This window comes from Armigeres subalbatus, chromosome 3 (genome assembly GCF_024139115.2).
Source record: "Armigeres subalbatus isolate Guangzhou_Male chromosome 3, GZ_Asu_2, whole genome shotgun sequence".
NCBI lineage: Eukaryota > Metazoa > Arthropoda > Insecta > Diptera > Culicidae > Armigeres > Armigeres subalbatus.
This window is the reverse complement of record NC_085141.1, coordinates 197,756,685-197,772,851: the sequence shown is the minus strand read 5'-3', so window position 1 is coordinate 197,772,851 and position 16,167 is coordinate 197,756,685. Positions and strand designations below refer to the sequence as shown.

At 37.3% G+C, this 16,167-nt stretch overlaps 1 protein-coding gene across 4 annotated transcripts in view; it reads right to left on the bottom strand.

The window, feature by feature from the left end:
• The window catches only part of LOC134225058 (cadherin EGF LAG seven-pass G-type receptor 2), a 108,446-nt gene that overhangs the window by 18,580 nt on the left and 73,699 nt on the right, over positions 1-16,167 (bottom strand). For 3 of the 4 annotated variants that reach the window (XM_062704820.1, XM_062704819.1, XM_062704821.1), the window contains exons 5-6: positions 13,727-15,198; positions 9,935-10,095 (exon numbers count right to left, since the gene is read on the bottom strand). The exons of the other annotated variant lie outside the window; for it this stretch is intronic. In XM_062704820.1, coding sequence (XP_062560804.1) covers positions 9,935-10,095; positions 13,727-15,198 — 1,633 coding nt within the window. The remainder of the gene's footprint in view (positions 1-9,934; positions 10,096-13,726; positions 15,199-16,167) is intronic. 4 annotated transcript variants of the gene reach the window in all.

Here is a 16,167-nt window from a genome sequence, read left to right as displayed (position 1 = left end):
TTTCAGACTATGACAGTTCCACTGCAGCACAGTGATTGTATCTTGTATGGCCGTATTATCCATCGAAAGATACAAGTCCTGCAAGAAGGGGCCATGAAACAGTCAATTGCTTCAGATAACTTTCAACTGTTGGAATAAAGAGGTCAATGATTGGCCTCAATGAATTCGGAATATTGAATAAGTTCAAAATACGATCCACAAGGTCCTTAAAGGATATCAATCCTCGCTTGGACGAGATTCTTTTCTTAGAAATGCGAGTAGCAGTTTTCTGCTCAGAGATATTCTTTGACAGATGTTTCTTTGTAACATCAGTTTTAGGCAATGGCTGGAAGGCCTTACTGCAACATGGGTCAAAAGGAGCAGTATAGACAGGCTGCTTCGGAATTTTAATTAATCCCCATTACCATCAGATTTCGGCAAGCTTCTAGGGATGATTTTTGTTTTCTTACGGCGCAATCCCGGGAAGACAGTTTCTTCCTCTTTTCGGGTACGTGTACCTCCGCAGAATCATCCTTATCGGCTACGTCAGAGTCAGATTCGTCAATGGAAATACCATCATACAAATCACTAACTTGAACGGCGGCTGAAACAGCAGCCGTTGCGTTGGCAGTTGCGGATGTGTCTTGCGACTTTACCATTTCCGCATACGACTGCTTGGAGCGCTGTACCAACGAGCGCTTCACTTTTTGTGTGCGCTTTCTGTACATCGGGCATTCTTGCAAACCATGGGGAGGATCCAAACCACAATAAGCAAATCATGCCGCTTGTTGTTGACAGGCCTCCTCCCTATGCTTCTCAAAACATTTGCCACAACACACTATGGTCCAGGATACAGATTTACGCGGAAAGATGAATTTTACGCCAAAACTATATTTTTTAGAAAAAACTGTTGTTCTACAAAATTGTTCGAAATAGTAAGGCCATCATTATGGTTTTACCAAAAAAATAGGGTGGCCCATCATATAAAAAAAATAGAAAATATTCTTTTTATTTCTTGGAATATTGACATGTTATGTTCTACAAAGTTGTAGCGTAGCTTATTCCAATCAATTTTGCTAAAAAATCTTTTTCTGTAGCTCTTAAGTTGGCTGATTTAGAGCAATTTTACCTAATTGGATTAGGGTGTACCTCAAAAAAACAGTATTTTGATCTAATTTTTTTGTTTTAGATTTCTCGAAAAAGTCGTCTTCAGGTGACTTTTAGAGCTCAAAAAAATGCAACTTTTGATGGGTAAATATGCACAATATCTTTTTCCGATCAAAAGTTATAATCGTTTTCTGTCAAAATTACATTTTTTCATAAGTTGATATCTCTAGTTAGGGCAGACCAAAAAATATGTTTACACGGCATTTGAAAGATAAATTAATATTCTTCATTATGTCAAAAATTGGGGATATGTTATTTTTTATCTCAAGTTTTACCAATTTTACTAAAATCATGTTTTTTCAAATAAATTAATATAACTCGACAACGGAAAAAGATACAGACGATATTCTTATAGCAAAACACGCGTTTTGAAAAGCCTCAAAAGTCTTCAGAACATTGACATTCGTGAGAAATGAAAAATAAAAAATCTACAGCTCTAACACTTTTTATAAGTTTTATCATTATCATCGTATTGCAAGATTTACGAGAAAAGATGCATTTTCGGTCTGAAGCATACTTTTAAGAAACAAAATTTGTTCTACAAAGTTTTCTGGATACTTGGGCCCTTATTATAGAGTTACCGAAAAATAGGGTGGGCCATTTTATAAAAATGTAAAATCTTCATTTTTTTTATTTTGCGGAATATTGACGTAAAATGTTCTACAAAGTTGTAGCGCAGCTTTTTCCAATCAACTTTGCTATATAAACTTTTTATGTAGCTCTTAACCTCACTTGTTTAGAGTAATTTTACTTACCAGGATTAGGGTGTCCCTCAAAAAACAAGATTTATGATCTGCTCATTTCATTTTTTATTTTTCACGGATGTCACCTTCTGAAGACTTTTGGGGCTTTCCAAAACGCGTGTTTTGCTATAAGAATATCGTCTGTATCTTCTTCCGTTGTCGAGTTATATCAATTTATTTAAAAAAACATGATTTTAGTAAAATTGGTGAAACTTGAGATAAAAAAATAACATATCCCCAATTTTTCTACATAATGAAGAATATTAATTTCTCTTTTAGATGCCGTGTAAACGTATTTTTTTGGTCTGCCCTAACCGGAGATATCAACTTATGAAAAAAATGTAATTTTAACAGAAAAATGATTATAACTTTTGATCGGAAAAAGATATTGTGCATATTTACCCATCAAAAGTTGCATTCTTTTTAGCTCTAAAAGTCACCTGAAGACGACTTTTTCGAGAAATCTGAAACAAAAAAATTAGATCAAAAATACTGTTTTTTTAGGTGCATCCTAATCCAATTAGGTAAAATTGCTCTAAATCAGCCAACTTAAGACCTACAGAAAAGCTGTTTTTAGCAAAATTTATTGGAATAAGCTGCGCTACAACTTTGTTCAACACAACATGTCAGTATTCAGAGAAATGAAAAAAAATATTTTCTAATTTTTTTATATGATGGGCCACTTTATTTTTTGATAACACAATAATTATGGCCTTACTATTTCGAACAATTTTGTAAAACAACAGTTTTTTTTTCTAAAAAATATAGTTTTGCATCTTTCCGCGTAAATCTGTATCCTGGACCATAGTGCAACGGGGCTTGTTGTCGCAAAACTCGGCAGTGTGCCCCAACTGTTTGCAGTTGGTACAATTGAACACCCTTGGCACAAAAAGTCGCACCGGAAATAACATATTTTCAATGTCTACATATTTTGGGAGAATCGAACCGGCGAACGACACCCGAAGCGAACCTGACTTAGAATACACTTTCTTACCATCTACCATGGCTGCTGAATGCAACTCTTTGCAATCCAGAATATCCACAGTAGATTGCAGGGCGTTCTTAATACGACCTTTTCCTGCAAGTACATCCTTGCAGGTCAGGCTCGCTGCGTTTATCACACCTTCAATTTCGACCTCTCGCGAGGGATATAAACTAAGTACTCAGTATTGTATGCCTTGTTTTTAGCAATATCATTTGCAATCTGATATGTAGATGCGGTTATGCGTAGTTTGTTCCGATTAATCTGATGAAAATCAGTTTTCGGAAAACGACGCGTCAAATCACGCTTGATGCCTAGAAAATCAAGGCTTTTCGCTTTCTGCCGGAAATAAACAACCCAGGGACCAGGTGATGTGGCCTGGTAAAATCGCGATGCGAACAACATTGTCTGTTGAAGGCGAATCGCCTTCACTCGCTTCGTCCATGTACGCAAAGAAAACAAAACTTAAATAAATTTATTTAAGAAAAAAACTTTTTTGGACCAGGCTAATGCCCACTCTTTCTGCACTGCCCGATTCTTTCTGTTTGCGAAAAGTGTAACCAACTCTACGCTGTGGAAGCAGAACAGCGTGGAATGATGCCGTATGCAGACAATAGAATGCTGTTAGGTACTTAGCTTTTTGTTGCTGCTTGTAGGTACCGGGTACGACGTCGTCGTTTGGGGTGGATGATACTCCGTCACGGCACTGCAATGATCACCAGTTGGTGATTTACCAATTGCAGCCCGCTTCCTTCTGGCCGCCAGAATTCACCTTGCGAGGAGTCCGGTGCCGTTTTTCGGCAGTAGCAAAACCGCGCGTTTAACTGAAGCGCACTTCGAAACGAAACTCTAATTCGCGTGAAGAGATACAGATCCTACGTCTGACTCAATCCGATGCGACACAGGGAATGACACATAACATTGTAGGCAGATTATAAACGCGAATCGGCACAACGTCATTATTTAGATACACCGGTATTTCAAACCCTTTATCCTCGTAGAATATCATAACGCTGTCTAATGAGCAGCTTGAAGTAACTCGAAGTTATTCTCATCCTGCTCATGTCCATTTAGCATTAGCATTAGCATTGCGCAATTTGCAGAAATTCGTAGGCGGTACAAGCCAAAACCAGGGAATCCTTTTTTTGGAATGCGCATGCGAAACAAGCGACAAAAGAGAACCAACGACAAAGCTTTGTGTTTGTCGGAGATAATAATGACAAAGATCCGAAAATTTTTGTCAGCAACAAAAAAGAAGACAATCTTATTGTTGCTAAGGGTCTGTCTCATTTGGAGAATTAAACTGAAATTAAACTTAAAAGTGACATTTCAATAATCATCGAATAACCCTGCTCACAGAGCAAGATTACTTTTGGCAGATATCGAATCATTTTGCATCGATGTCTTATTGGAATTGCTGGGTAGCACCAGCCATTTTTATGATTGGGTTATTTGCTAATTTTCGAACTGTCACTTTTAAGTTTAATTCTCCAAATGAGACAGAGCCTAAATTTTCATCCCGTTATTTTGCATTATTTCTAGAGCAAATTCCGGTTTTATGCTATCATAGTTTCTGCTGTTATGGAAATATTCGAGAATCGAACAATGATTACAAAATTAGCATCGTATTTTCGGAAATATCAGAGCATGCAAGGCAAATGATTCTTGTCATGTTGTCTTCGGGTTCTGATAAAGGTTTGTCGTTAGGTGCATTTGTCAGTAACAAACTCTGTTGATGACAAAGAGTATATTGTTTGGCGTTGCTCGAATATTGATTCCCTGGCCAAGACTATTGTATGAGAGTAGCATTACTTTCATCCGTAACCTCAGATATAAATTTGGGACTAATCACTATCTCTTAGATGGAAGCATTGTACTCTCCAATAGTCGAGATCTGTCCTGGCCACGTCCTTGCGAATGCTAAGGAAGGGGAGGGATGGTTAGTTGGACACCTACTTAAGAAAGATGCAGAGAACTCTACGACCACTCATAGGTGCCACGTGAAGTTTTGGGATTGTGTGGAAGGTTATAACAGTAGGAATCGTTTTGGTAGAACGTGAAACACAGAAAGAACTAAGATAGAAATACAAAGTAGGAAAGGGACAAGCCTAGAATTGAACCCACGACCTCCTGCTTATAAGGCAGAAGCGGTAGCCACTAGACCATCAAGCTCGTCTTTCCCATCCTGCTCATGTCCGTTTGTTGACAAAATCAGAAGGATTGTGTACACAGTCCTGTGATTGGACAATGTAAAGTTATTGTTGCAATATTTCTGCTGTAACTGAGCGACTGTGTTTTGTACATTGAAGAAATTTCTTCTCGGATCCTTTTTTTTGTATAGAAAGTTGGTTTTGAAAAGAGCCGATGTATTTTCAATAATGCGTGTTCCTAATCACAAACAGCAGCAAAACCAAATTGAGAATCTTCAGAGAAAGTTCCACTTGACTGCTGCTGATGCCGTCCATGCGAATTGAGCGTCTCGTTTAGACGTGCACTCGTGATTCTACTACCGACCACAATGGAACAACTCTGAAAAAAGACGGTCAAAACCTCTTTGAGACGTTTGCTACTGATTTAGATTCATGATTTGTTCATAGAACGTGTTCATTAAGTTGCCCGTCAACATCTGGAGCATACAATCCACTATTGTGTTAGAATGATACACCGAGCAAAAAAAAAAAATTTGGTAATTTTTTTTATTCAGTTTAACAGTGTTCTAGAATATAGTGTTTTGAGAAACTTTGCTGAAGATACTATATGTTTTCCTCCTATTTTGGAGGGTTGAATCTTTGTTTTTCGATATTGCAATCCAGAACTAATGTAAAAATCGATTTTCAATATTTGTAAACTAAATATACAACATATGGACCCGTTTTGTATCACAAAACATTGAATGGCACTAATATACGATAATATGCAGATAATATAGTGTTTTTGATTTAAATTTCTATCAACAATTTAAATTTCTATGTAACAGTTTTATCGAAAAAATAGTCCAATTTCATAATTAAATATCTGCATCATAGGCATATTTTGGCAGCTAGATTTGCGTTAATCTGCTTATTTTATATAGATGAAGCCAGTGGCTAAACCTCAGTTGGGTCTGATGAGGCTCACTGATTTCTGTTCCAATTTTTATAATATTATTTTTCGATGAATATTTCTCTTTCTCAACATACATCCATTCCATTGATCTTATTGTGGATCTATTTATTATTTCTATTAGTAGGGTGAACGTACCGGTTGCGGATAGTCCAGTGCTTAATTTGGCCAACTTTTTAAACATTGTTTTCAAACAAAATCGATGAGTTTCAGAAGTGAATTTGGTGAAATAATCAGTATATCTAGCTAAAATATCCCCAATATTTCCAAAAAATGTCTAATAAATGACGATAAAGCCGAAAATCGGTACAGTATCGGTATAATACATGATTGTATAAATTACTTGCATCTTAACGTTAATCGATAATGTGGAAATAACTGCTTGATAAACAATTAAAGCAAATTCACTTGACACAAGAAAATCAGTGCTTATCTTTTATTTACTTATCATGTTTATGCACATATTTCTCTTCCATATCTTCAGGGAAAAATAATATTATTTGTGAGCGGGAGTTCTAGCAATTTTACCAATTTTAGCAATTTTAACTGGGTCTAATATTGAAATACAATATGTTTTTTTTAAAGTACACTTTAAAAATTGGAACAAAAATCAATGAGCCTCATCAGACCCAACTGAGGTTTAGCAACTGGCTACATCTATATAAAATAAGCTTTCAGAATAAAGCAAATGTAGCTGCCAAAATGTCCCTATAAGCACAGAGAAAGTTATCACAACATAGCGAGTGCAGCTTCAACGTCTGTTCTCTGTGCTATAAGGCAGATATTCAATCATGAAATTGGTCTATTTTTCCGATAAAACTGTTACATTTGATAGAAATTTTTAATTTTAAATCAAAAACACCCCACTATCTGCAGATTATCGTATATTAGTGCCATTCAATGTTTTGTGATACAAAACGGGTCCATACACACTTAAATCATTTCACAGATATCGGTGAATTTTTCTTCAATTCACCGAAATCTCAACAGCAGATTTGTTCGGTAATTATTTCACCGATTTTCTGCGGTGTACACACTTAAAATAAATCGCAGAGTTCTGTGCAATTTCACCGAAATCTCACCAGCAGAACTGTTCGGTAAAAATTTTACAGATTTTTTGGTGGTTTTGACAGTTGAACAAAGGAAAATACCGCAGAAAATCGGTGAAATAATTACCGAACAAATCTGCTGTTGAGATTTCGGTGAATTGAAGCAAAATTCACCGAAATCTGTGAAATGATTTAAGTGTGTATGTTGTATATTTAGTTTACAAATATTGAAAATCGTATTTTACATTAGTTCTGGATTACAATATCGAAAAACAAAGATTCAACCCTTCAAAATATAAGGAAAACATATAGTATCTTCAGCGAAGTTTCTCAAAACACAATATTGTAGAACACTGTAAAAAAATCGACCAAAAAAAGATTGGAGAAATTTTTTTTTGCTCGGGTATCAAAATAAAACCTAAATTTCTCGCGCTTAGTTTCATAGGGGCGTAACTGTATAGATCGATTTCTCTTCGTAGATGTTTTATTTTTATTACTGTACCGAATTGCGCTAGTTTGTCGATTATTTAATAGTTTAGTGTGATGAAGGATGACTGTATCTTGCACCAGAATCAATAATCACGGTTGTAGCTTTTGAAACAAATTGAGTTATTAACAAAATACAAAATCGATTAAGAGAAATCGATCAATACAGTTACGCCCCTTTGAAACTAAGCGCGAGATGTGAATTTTGTGTGTAATGTTGTCTGGCGACTTTATGAACACATTCTATGAACAAATCATGGATCTAAATCTGTATTAAACATCTCAAAGTGGTTTTGACCGTCTTTTTTCAGAGTTGTTCCATTGTGCGACGGAAACTTTCTGCCGTCGCTAAAGGATTATTTTGCACTTTGAACAAAACTCATCTCACCTCCAGCTTTCATTGCAAAGAATGGTGTTTCTGAGAAGAACCGATTAATTTCCAATAATGCGTCTTTCGAATTACTAACAACAACCATACACGAGGAGAAGTGGATGAACGCTGTCATCAGAGGAAAAGTAGAATATAGAATATAGAATATAGACGGGATTAGAAATTCAATTAAGATTAAAAGTAGTACCATCTCCGGAATCATTTCAAGAAAAAACTTCATTGCCATTAACAATCAAATTAATATATGTATAATGTAGATAATAAAAATTCTAACCTCATGCTATAAATTATTTATAAATAAATTTTATTATGAAATTTTGAAAATTATTTTGAAAGCTGCATACCATATCTCGCTGTGAAATTTTTTTCATGATTCTACTTTTTCTTTTGATGACAGAATTCATTCTTCTCTTAGCGTATTCAATCGTTTGAATTTGCAAGTGGCTTTGGATTTGTGGCTTAAGATCTGCTTCCACTGATCTGATTGGCAGTCGAGAGAACTTCAGGTGTGATGTAATTCATGCGAATTAATTTGTGCGGTGTTGCCCTCCGACGCATGCTTGCGATGCTGCTACGGACGGAAACTATCTGCCAAAACGAATAATATACTCTTTGAAAAAAAAAACTCAGCTCGGCTCAACCTTCCCTTGTATAGAATGTTGGTTGATCAAGCTGTTCATTGGACAGCACTCATATGTGTATTCACTTTTGTTATAAGACGAGTTAGCACTATCCCATTTAATTCCACCACTTGATTGTAGCTTTACAGATACGTTTCGAAATCAACAATAAGGCCGTCTTCAGTGTCTCGTACTTAACTCGACTTGCGCATTGTTATGAAGCTGCCGATAGCGTGCAGCATTCTCACACAATTTCAGATCTTATGCAGTTTTTTACTTTCGTGATTTAAATTGCGTTCTACAGGTCTTTGCAGCATCGAGCCGTACCGGAAGAATATCGAAATCGACAACTCAAGTGTTTTCACGAGAAGCGTTAATTTTAAATATTTACCGATGAAGTTGAAAGGAAACATCCGATGAAGTTGAAAGGAAAGAACTTTGTCAAATAGATCTGACCCGTAACTCTGAGTAGACATCTTTACGTGGTGTGTTACGGGGTAAGATCTACCACGGTTACATTGCTAGCTACAGGCAAATCCTGACCTAATGAATACCTTCCTAATTATCCAACTCCGTGGTACTTATGAGGGTGTCGCTAAGTAGGTGGCCTCTCGTTAAGTAAGTACCTAGTTATGGTGAAGATGGTGGCGGCCAAGAGTAGTAATCCTCATGCTCTTGTTATTTTTGCTATGCTAAAAGAACTTAGTCATATAAATCATTGTTCCAAATACAAAGTGTGAAGCATGAGAACGAAATTTAAATAATGTCACGGAGTGTCATGACATTAATGCCATTTGACACTCATTCGACTTTCACGTCGCCAATTTCAGATTTAGAGCAATGAGCTATTGGGAAAAAGTTTAGGATCCTTTAAGAGCTACATATTACGAGACGAGCCAGCCTGGGGCTGAAAGTCTCGCTAACAAAGACAAAAAAAACTGCATATTTACATAAGACACACCATTGTAAATAACTTGTGTAAAAGTTATTAACAAATTAGTTCCATGACATCGAAATGACCTTTCCCGTCACTGAATGGAAGTCAACGATCATCGTTTTTTTTCTTCAATAAATTGGAAAACTTGTGCATTATGGTACAAATATAAGTAGATCCTAGTAAGTAAAGCCTGTCCATGTTAAATTTCGGACACTTAGACAATGTCCAATTGATTTGTAGCTATTTTATCACTTTGGACAATAATAAAAACACGCTGAAAGAATCACATAAAGCGGAGAGATTTTGCTGTCAATGTAATGTAAAATGATCGTCTCAATGGCTTTAAAAATTTTAAAAAATCGCATTGGATGTTGGGTGTCCGAAATTTAACGTGGACAGGCTTTATGAATAAAATATAAGAATAAAAATAATAAATAGCAGCTTTGAAATCGTACTGATCCGGAGTCCACGAGTTTACCTTTTCACCGAGCATGGAGCTCCTCTGGTGCCAGTTTGTGCAAGCCTGCGTGTTGGGGAACGAGCAATGAAATCCATTTTCAGAATTCGTCAACGAATCCTGTTCTATGTCGCTGTTTCGAATAACAGTCTTATTGGGATGTTGAGTTCTGCTGACTATGTCTGGAAGAGATCATTTGGAGAAGATAATGAAAAATAAAAATTAAACATAAATAGAATATCGATAAAATATATAATCAAAATTTGATTAGCTTCGTACAATACACCCTTTGTTGGGTCTACCGCGAATAGCTGAAATCAAAATAAATGGATAGTCCTTTGGAGAAATTTGAGTTACAATTTTCCACCTTCCTATAGTAAAGATCTATTCTACCGTAAATGATTACAAAGAGACACTTGGGCAGCAGATAAATTGATTTAGTTATTGATCACATCACAGATAACAGATATTTAGTGAAAACTCATATGTGAATATGACATTATGTGGAAGATATTGATTTGGAAAATGTATTGGTGGTAACCACTTTCCCTTCGATGGGACGCGAACCCACGACCCTACAGTACGCTAGACTGGTGCTTTAACCAATTAAGCTACGAAGGACCTCCGTCGGCCTTCGCAACCTAGCGGCTACTGAATGAGCTCAAGATTCCCAAATTGGACGCATAGTCAAATCATTCACAATCCATTTGTCAAGCCAACACAATTAGCACGCAGCAAAGAAGAAGGAGGACTGAACCTACATTTGGTAGCACTAAAAAGCCCATCACTAGCAGCGAACAGCCATCTGAAGGAGATAGATTCGATGCCTTTCTATAGAGATCATTTTCTTCAAGCAAATCCACGGCCTATTCCTGTTGATCTCCCTGATATAAAGAAAATCGTCGCAAACATTTCACAAATGTCGCAACTCGTATTGCAAAATCCTTCCGCTTCTCGAATGCACCGCTGCCTCATTGAACGCACCGATCCACCGAAAATCGAAAGGATCTACCCGAGGAACAATTGGCCCCGTACGTGGAGAAATATAGCGGACAAGCAGATTACATAATCTAGACGAAGTCAACTGTACATACCTAGCAGTAAATGAGAAGATAGAGCACCGAAAACTATGGTTCGTTATGCGAAAGGTAGAAAATGAAAACTGTATGCATTGCAACAATCGTACAGTTGAAACAGTAGAACACAAGTTTTACACTTGTCCTCGTGTGGCACCTGCTTGGTCAATTCTTCAACGGAAGATAGGCAGTATCCTGAATGGATGGAGAAGACTTTCAGTCGAGGAGCTAATCAGGCCTGTTTTGAATGGCATAAATATTTAAATGTCTTTTGTGAGTACATCTGTCATATTAACGAAAGTAATAATAGAATTGATGTAGGAGACCTTAATTTTAAACTAAACGAAATGTGTTAACTAGACTATGGAATACTTTGAATTACAAAACTATGACCATCAAAAAAAAAACACTTCCACATGTGTATAGTACACGTTCACATTAGAAGAGCGTGAGTATTTAGGATGTCTGGCGGCTACACACATTCTTCATCAGCAACTGTACTGATCAAGTGAGGTTATGTGAGCTATTTGCCAGTCGGTCGTCAAGCTCAGACCCGACCGCATTACGTAGGCAAGAGCACGCAACTCAGGTTCAGTTCAATCAAAGTTCTTCTCTCCGTCTTTTTTTATTCTCCTTTCTTTTTATTTCTAGTTCTTTTTTCCTTCTTCCTTCTCCTTCTCAATTATTCCTTCTTTCTTCTTAATTTTTCCTTCTTCGCTTTTTTCTTCCTTCTAACTTCTTCCTTTTTCCTCATTTCTCATTCCTTCTTCCTTCTTCATTTTTCCTTCTCCCTTTTTCCTTCCTCATTCAGTGATCTTCCTTCTTCTTTCTTCTTCCTTCCTTCTTCCTTCCACCTTATTCCTTCTTCCATCTTCCTTCTTCCTTATTTCATCTTCATTCTTCCTTTTCCTTATTCCATCTTCCTTCTTTCATCTTCCTTCTTCCTTCCCCCTTCCTACTTTTTCCTTCTTCCATCTTCCTTCTCCCTTTTTCCTTTTTCCTTCTTCCTTCATTTATCTTCCTTATTTCTTCTTCCATCTTCCTTTTTCCTTCTTCCTTCTCTCTTCTTCCTTCATCCGTCTTCCTTCTCTTTTTTTCCTTCTTCCTTCTTCCTTCATTCATCTTCCTTCTTTCTTCTTCCATCTTCCTTCTTTCTTCCTTTTTCCATTTTCCTTCTTTCTTTTTTCTTCTTCCTTCTTCCTTTTTTCTTCTTCCCTCTTATTTCCACCTTCTTTCACCTCTCTTCTTCTTTCTTTGTCCCTCTTCCTTTTTTTCTTCTTTCTTCCGTTTTCTTCCTTCTTTCTCCCGTCTTACTTCTTTCTTATTCTTTCTTTCTCCCGTTTTCCTTCTTTCTTATTCTTTCTTTCTCCCGTCTTCCTTCTTTCTTATTCTTTCTTTCTCCCGTCTTCCTTCTTTCTTATTCTTCCTTTCTCCCGTCTTCCTTCTTTCTTATTCTTTCTTCCATCTTCCTTCTTTCTTCATACTTCTTCCTTCTTCCTCACTTCACACAACTCATTTCTCACTCCCCAGTTCTCATTCGGCCTAACGACCGTTCGGCTTAATGGCTATTCGGCCTAATGACCATTCGGCATAATGGCCTTTGGCCTAATGACCCAGCATCGTGTAAATTTTTGAATTGATAAACGTTGGCCAACTACTGCCACCTACTCAACTGATTGCGGCAGTATATATGGACGCAGCTGAATAATAACCGTCGATTGCAGCCAATGCATTTGACAGCCGCCTTTGGGCTGCGTTTTCATTAACAATATGGTTTCACAGTGTGACGTCACACGTATGTAGCCACGGCTGCGTCCTGATGAATTTCTTCCATATTTGACAGGTATCGGTGGTTTGTATATAAACAAAGGTCCATCCGCTTGCTGCGGGAAATATGATGAACCTCATGAACCTACCACCGATAAGTGTCAAATTGAGTTCATTCGATTGAGTTTTCGAGGTTATGTTTATTTGATGTAAAACCTTATGATCCTTGTGCCATCTCCAATCGATTGCCAAACGCGATCTCAATTTAAAATACATTTGAATTAACGGTTGCGGATGTTTTTATACACGTATCGGATGCCAGCATCAATATCTGTTTTCTGTGATTACATAAAACAAAACCGCAAATCGGTCATCGTGACAAGCATGATCAGCTGATTGCGGAAGTACATTGTACATACGGGCGCAGCTGATTGGCAACCGTCAAACGCAGCCAATGCATTTGATAGTCACATTTGGGTTGCGTTTTTCATAACAATGATGTTTGCCTTCTGCTCGGAATTGGCATCGAGCTCCATCCGCCCGTAATTTTGTCGTTACAGCGTTCAATATACTAAAAAGTATTTACCTAAAAGAGGTTATTTATAAACAACAGAAAAAAATATCATTGTTGTCACTGTCTGCAATTGACTACTCCAAAGCCAGAATCACCAACACTAATGTCATTGTATAGGATGTATATAAAAGTGGGTGGTAATCCAGTTGCAGCAAAATCATCACAAACACTGTGAGAGGAATACAGCGGATTCACGTACACTTGTATTCATTTGGAGAAGTCAATATCCTTTCCCGGCTGGTTCTACAATGTCATTGAATTTCCGTATGATATGACAGTTCTATACCCAACACGTTTGGGAGGAACAAAGGGAACCGAAACGACAGTATTTTTCTGAACTTTATAATCTCTTTTGTTAACCTACATATTTTCTTTTCAACTTGTTAATTAACTTACCTCTTATTGTAGTTGAGTATGAATCATGATCCCTCTCGAGACTGGCTGCGATGATCGTTGAAGCGCTTGCACTTATAGAGCTGTTCGAATCGCGGGTGTTTGCCGTCATAATTCCAATATTCGTATTTTTGTTGGATGCCTTACTTCTACTAATCAACATCGGAACATTTCTATCTGTTCTATTAACCGAATTTCTACAGAAGTACATGAGCACTGCTAGACATGCTAGCACACATAATACAGTTACGCCTGTCAAGGAGCTTATAGTGGTGGTTGTCCACTTTATAGATGATTCATTCATATTCTCGAAATCTACTGAAAGGGGCACACTGGTTGATTTTGGTGGAAATCCTGTGTCCGTGGCAATTACATTGAGTTTGAAATTCATTTTGTCAGGTACATCATACTTTAACCATACTGTTCCTGCAGAGTCTACATAAAATAAATTGGCATGTTCGCCTCGAACAGAGTAACTAATTTTATCCCTAACATCTCCATCTGCAGCCTCGACTTTCCCCAACGCAAAAGGAGTTGATATATTATGAAGGTTTTTGATCCTAAACGAATAATGAGGTTTTCTAAATCGTGGTTCCCAGTCGTTCACATCAAGAACCTCTACGATCACTTCTGCATGATCTCTGCTACTGCCATCGTTCATCTCTACAGTAAATTTATGAATTGGTTGCGTTTCATAGTCCAACCATCTGTTTAATTTGATATCGCCGCTCCTATTGATCGAGAACCAATATAGCTCGGATTCGTTTAAAATTCTAAGGTTGACATTCCATGCCACGTTTCCCTTAATGAGATTTAAAATAGTGCTACCTGGGTTATAATTTTCTTTTATTTTTAGCCTATATGTCGGATGTATGAAATTTGCCTTATCAACAGTACTCATTGCAGTAGAATGTAATGGAGATATTATTACTGTACTTAGTGCATAACGGTCGAGATTATCCGACTGGGTAGCTTTGACTACCAAAGTTACTGGATTTGAAACGTTTAATTGCTTTGTTGCTTTTAACAATGCAGTCTTAGAATCTATCATAAAAAATGAAGAATGCTCAGATGGAACGATGGAGTATGTCAAAGAAGCGTTCAATCCAGAATCCTGATCGATAGCCTTGATGGATTCTGGGAGAAACTTAACTATTGCAGGTACTATATTTAATACGAATGAACCATGGTAAACGTCCTGAAAGAATTTTGGATTTTGATCATCTGCATCCAACACGAGAACGGTCAGCGTGGTGTCAGAATATTTTGGCGGAACGCCTTGATCTTGAGCGCGTAATACAACAGTGAAATTTCTAAGAGTTTCATAATCTAGTTCGTGCTTTAGCACAAGAGTTCCTTCCAGAAACGAAATGAAAGCTACGAATTTAGAATGAGGTCCTGGCAACACTTGGTACTCAATTGTAGAATATGGTCCCGGCTGATCCATATCGATTGCTCGAATACCCTGCAAAATTCTGTTAAAATCAATATTAATATTATTATTGCTTAACGCAATTGGTCTAAAAAGCCTTATAAGCACCGTATATGAACACAATTATATCACAGCTATTGGTATACTTACAATCAGTTCGTAAACTAAAATGATAAGGCTTGTTAAAAATAATGGATATCGTAGATAAAAATCTAAAGTACCGTCATACGCTTAATTGGCCCATGTAGATAGGAATCTCAGCAAACATGGTACAAATATGAGTACGACGGCAATAAAAGTGCTTTGAGAATAGGTCGTATGTGCAAAAGAGAGTCTCTTTGGTTTAATTCACTTTCGATTATTACACAACTTTGCAAAAGTTTACTTCGAATTTCTTGGCAGATATACCTATTTAAAAAGACAATCCAGTTTTCCGCGAGCGGTAATAGCCACCAGCTTACCTGCGGGTTAGTCTGCATGGGTACTTCGCCAGCAGCCAATGACATGTGGTCAACCATCACGGACTTAGTGACCATCACGGACTTAGTGACTTAGTGACAGTTTTCCAGCAGACTCCCGCTTGCCTAGCAGCATGATAATCTTCACAATTCACATCAGCATCCGAGAAGGATTCACATTGGAATCCCTAAAGAATTCCATTCATTCATCGAACTATTCCAACCAGAATCCAGAAGAATTTACACCGGATTCCTTTCGTTGTCTTTGAGGGACAGCTTTGGAATCTTTGGGGATACCTAATAATCCATGAAGGATTTGCTTCATGCCTCGGTGATTTGCTTCAGAATTCCTCCGGAATCATTCAAAGATTTGTTTCGGAATCGTTCGGAGAATGCTTCGGAATGCTTCGGAATTCCTTGACGATTTGTTTCAGAATTCTTCTCCAACTTGCTTCGGAATCCTTTAAAGATTTATTTCGGAGTCTCTCGTTGTTTTGCCGAATCCTTCTGACGAATTGCTGACGATTCACTTCGGAATACATCGACAGTTTGCT